The sequence below is a fragment of the Coniophora puteana genome (assembly GCF_000271625.1).
Source record: "Coniophora puteana RWD-64-598 SS2 unplaced genomic scaffold CONPUscaffold_28, whole genome shotgun sequence".
In the NCBI taxonomy this organism is placed as follows: Eukaryota; Fungi; Basidiomycota; class Agaricomycetes; order Boletales; family Coniophoraceae; genus Coniophora; species Coniophora puteana.
Window position 1 is genome coordinate 19,799 of NW_006913080.1, and position 3,935 is coordinate 23,733.

General features: G+C 53.1%; 2 protein-coding genes across 2 annotated transcripts in view; one reads left to right on the top strand and one right to left on the bottom strand.

The window, feature by feature from the left end:
* Positions 1-453: 453 nt before the first annotated feature.
* Positions 454-2,459, top strand: CONPUDRAFT_160561 (uncharacterized protein; the record flags this gene model as incomplete). Its single annotated transcript, XM_007777705.1, has 8 exons — positions 454-511; positions 563-774; positions 837-1,106; positions 1,157-1,261; positions 1,316-1,357; positions 1,407-1,595; positions 1,643-1,858; positions 1,938-2,459. The coding sequence occupies 8 exons, from the start codon at positions 454-456 to the stop codon at positions 2,457-2,459; spliced, it is 1,614 nt and encodes a 537-aa protein (XP_007775895.1).
* A 98-nt stretch (positions 2,460-2,557) lies between these two features.
* The window catches only part of CONPUDRAFT_160562 (uncharacterized protein), a gene marked incomplete at both ends in the record, with an annotated part of 2,016 nt that continues 638 nt past the window's right edge, over positions 2,558-3,935 (bottom strand). Inside the window, 4 exons of the mRNA XM_007777706.1 lie at positions 2,558-2,572; positions 2,636-2,795; positions 2,850-3,301; positions 3,351-3,393. Of these exons, the coding sequence (XP_007775896.1) occupies positions 2,558-2,572; positions 2,636-2,795; positions 2,850-3,301; positions 3,351-3,393 (670 nt within the window). The remainder of the gene's footprint in view (positions 2,573-2,635; positions 2,796-2,849; positions 3,302-3,350; positions 3,394-3,935) is intronic.

The window sequence follows — 3,935 nt, forward strand, 5'->3', positions numbered from 1 at the left end:
GGATACGCATATTTATAACTACTAGCTCCATATGTAGCCTGTTTTTGGCTATCTCATCTGATCGGACTGTAGATAGAAGCACTAATGGAATGGTATTAGCTCAGGCTAGCCAACATACAGAAGCTAAACTATGATCGAAGCCCGACGCGCCGATCGCGCCCCTGCGCGCTGCAGCTGTAGCCCGCCCGCTTCCTGCCCTCCCCTGCTCGTCCCCTGCCTGTTCCCTGGTCGTTCCCTGCTGCATGAGGCTTGTCGACGGTGTCCCTGCTCCCCGGCCTGCTCCCCCTCCTGCACCACCAATGCCGACCAATAGTGCACTTACACGGCCGCCAGAAATTGATGAGGGGGCATGGAACAAAATGCCGGTTGCTCTGCAGATGCAGATCGTCGCGTCCCTGCAGCCGCAAATCAGCCCGGAGCTCCTCTCGATGGGGAATGGGCACGCACCTGACCATGGGTCCAATGTTCGACGTATTGGAGCACCTGATGCACGGAGTAGCAACCAAACTAGGTGAGTAAATAACCGTAGAATGATAGTGCATATATCTTACCTCATATCTAGTGAACGCTCCAGCGGTCGGGGCCGGCCCAGGGAGCGTAGCGGCTCTAACAACCGGGATGCGGCCTCAACAATCGACTCGCGAAGCCGACGCCGGTGTCGACATGACTCGCGCTCTGCCAGCCAGAGCCGGTCTCGATCGCCACCTAGGCGCAGGCGGCGTCGCGACGTGTCCAACAGCCGCAGTCGATCTCGATCACCAGCTCGGCATCGTCGTAGACACATGTCGTCATCCCCGAAACCAGTTATTCTTGAAAAGCTGACAGCTATTGACAAGAGACTCGACAATATCGAGGCAAACAGAGCGACGGGAGGACAAGAGGGTCAGGGTGGTGGATGTGGCGAACGTGGCGGGAGTCGTACTGGACATGGAGGACGAGGCGGACGCGGCGGGAGAAAGAGAGGTCGGCTGTCAGGAGCTGCATTGCAAGGAACAATGACAGGGGAAGAGCAACGCACCGGTTGTTATGACGCAAACGCCGAGGATGTCACTCTGCCTGCCAAAAAGTTGAAGACACCTACAAGGACTGCTCGAAATGAGTTACTTGTGAGTCTATACCAAGCTGATGATGAGTTACTGAGAGACACGTACCATAGCAACATCTCAATGGCGCGTTTAAGCTATTATGTGGGGTTCTTGGTGACGAGAGGTGGCCGACTGATCCCGATGAGGAGCGTAAAAATCCCAGGGCACCAGACGAGGTGTACATGAACCCGGTTTTTGCTTAACCGGTTAACGACCCGCGAAACGTCAAGGTGCGGCGAGCTGTCACCGACCATGTGTGGTCAGAGTTAAAGGTCAGTGCATATAGCCACTCGTACATTGATGCCTGACTCACCGCTATAGACCCCTGGCAATCTTGGCGAGAAGCTGACCAATCAAGCTGTCAAATGGAACAAAGAGAGCCTCTTCGTGTTGTCAAAGACGACATTCACAAGCTTGAAGGAAGTTTGGCAGGTGCAAAACAATTCTGGACGCGAAGCTGCCAAGGCAAGAGACGACAGGGAGCTACGACGATACCAGCGAAGAAAAGCAGTGAGCATCTATATCATGAATCAATGCAGGGACTCACCAGCCTACAGAAAGCTAGTCGGCTGCTCGGAGTGATAGATGAGTACAAGGAGGAGCATCATGGAAATGATCCCACCGAGATGATCATCGCTGACTTGATGTGGGATGAAGAGTCGGGCCCTGAAGAGGGATCAGATGAGACGCTGGAGGAGTGGAAGGTGATGATGGCGAGGGGAAAGGGAGTCAATCCACGTGGGGATGCGTTCGGGACTGCAACATTCCACGAGGTGTTGAAATGTCCCTGGCGCTCGGAGCTTATGAGCGAGAGAGCAACGTGATTGATACATGACTTACTGTTGATTACAGCTCGAGACAATCCTCGCTTGGCTGCGAGCCAAGCGGTGGGAACTGCTGGACGTTAAGAAGAGGAAGCAGTTCACCACACACATGGTCCACACCGACCGCATGACTTCTCGGATCCCAACTGAAGCGCCCTGGGACTGTTGTATCAACGCGGAATGGCATGCAGAGAATGTCAACCAACCTGAGTACGAGGTCTACAAGCTGGGGGACTGGTACAGGTATGGCGACCCACCTGCGTTCAAAGCGCCGGGTCCTCCGCAAGAATTAGCACAGGCCACTTCAAGCGGAGGAAATGGGCAGCCCGGGCCAAGCGGGGGTGACGAGAGTGTGGAGGCGACGCCAAGCGAGAGCAGCGAGGGTGGACAGATTGGACAAAATGAGGGTGGTGAAGGTGCGCAGCAGAGGAGCAGTGAAGGAGGTGCGCAGCCGAGTGGGAGCGTCCAAGGAGTGGATGTGAGGAATTGGGCAGTCGGGTTGATGCACCATCGAGCGGGTGGGGCATTAAGCAGTGACGGAGGTGAGTGAGGTGTGTCATGAACGAGCATCATTTCTTGGTCAGCGAACTGCTATAGGTAAAAGGCTAAAATGACTTACGTTTCTGAGGGTACTAGTCGGTCTTCTTGCTATAGACTCGGGTGCTAAAGTTCAGATGTAATTGTATAGTCAGCATGTGAACAGAAAACAGTGTATCTCTGACTCACCCGTTCGAGACTTGTTGTAATCCACAATGGAGGGTCAGTTGTCTCAACGACTCCGCGTGCCACTTGACAGCGGATGCAGTCAAAGGGAAGAACATAAGGGAGCGTGCTGGTGTCAGGGTGATATATATTTAGCTCAAAGCAGTTGACGTCAAGCTCGTGGCTGTTCAACGCGTAGGTAGTTATGGCAGACGCAAGATGAAACCTGGAGACGTACAACTGATGCCATGGATCACCCTCGACAGGCAAGAACTCAGACTCCTTCATCCAGCGAAACTCAGCGAAGAGGCGGTGATGCAACTCGGGTGGAACTCCTTGTTGCTCGTGTGAGAAGATGGCGAGGACCTCACCGTAAAGTGGGGCTGCTCCCTCTGTTACGATTACCTTGACAATTGCCGAGTTTGCTGTCTGACGACGGCTAGATGAGATGGGTATGATGCGTCGGCCATTGAGAAGTGCATGCTGATAAAAGAAGGCGTAGTCAGTCAACAGGATGGCATCTGTGGCAGCATTAGTCTGCAAGGATAAACGGAATGTGACGGGGGCCCCAGCACGGCTGGCAGCATTGTTGTAGTAGTCACGCATATAGACCCGTGTCCCATTGTTCATCCGCTTTGTAGAATTACCAATGAGAGGGCCAGGCTGCACATGGCGAACGGTTTGAGAGTTCTGACACAAGATTTAGACATGGATTTTGCATGACACATATGCGGCTCACCGTCAGATACAAGAGCGTCTTGTAGAGTGCCGCCCTCGGCATTCTGATGGACTAACAGCTCCATGACATTTTTCACGTGATTGTTGGGGCTATCGTGTATCACAATGCGAGCCTGCAATACATGAGATTGCAGATGGAAGTGACAAGAACTAGGGTACATACCATTGATTCAACACGAGCCGCTCGCGCAAACTCTCGCATCATTGAGATCTCCACCTGGCCGCCTGTCCAATATTGGCATTTGAGCTCTTGAGGAGTTTATTGAGACGTTCAGACAGGAACGCCCAGAAGTTATACACGGGCCCATAATCGAGTATCTGCTCAGAGAGGTGAACCGCCCAGTGAAAGTTTGGTCTGAGAGCGTCGACACCATACAGCTATGTGACGAATGATAAGGTTAGATGATTAGGGTTAGGGTTAGGGTTAGGGTTAGGGTTAGGGTTAGGGTTAGGGTTAGGGTTAGGGTTAGGGTTAGGGTTAGGGTTAGGGTTAGGGTTAGGGTTAGGGTTAGGGTTAGGGTTAGGGTTAGGGTTAGGGTTAGGGTTAGGGTTAGGGTTAGGGTTAGGGTTAGGGTTAGGGTTAGGG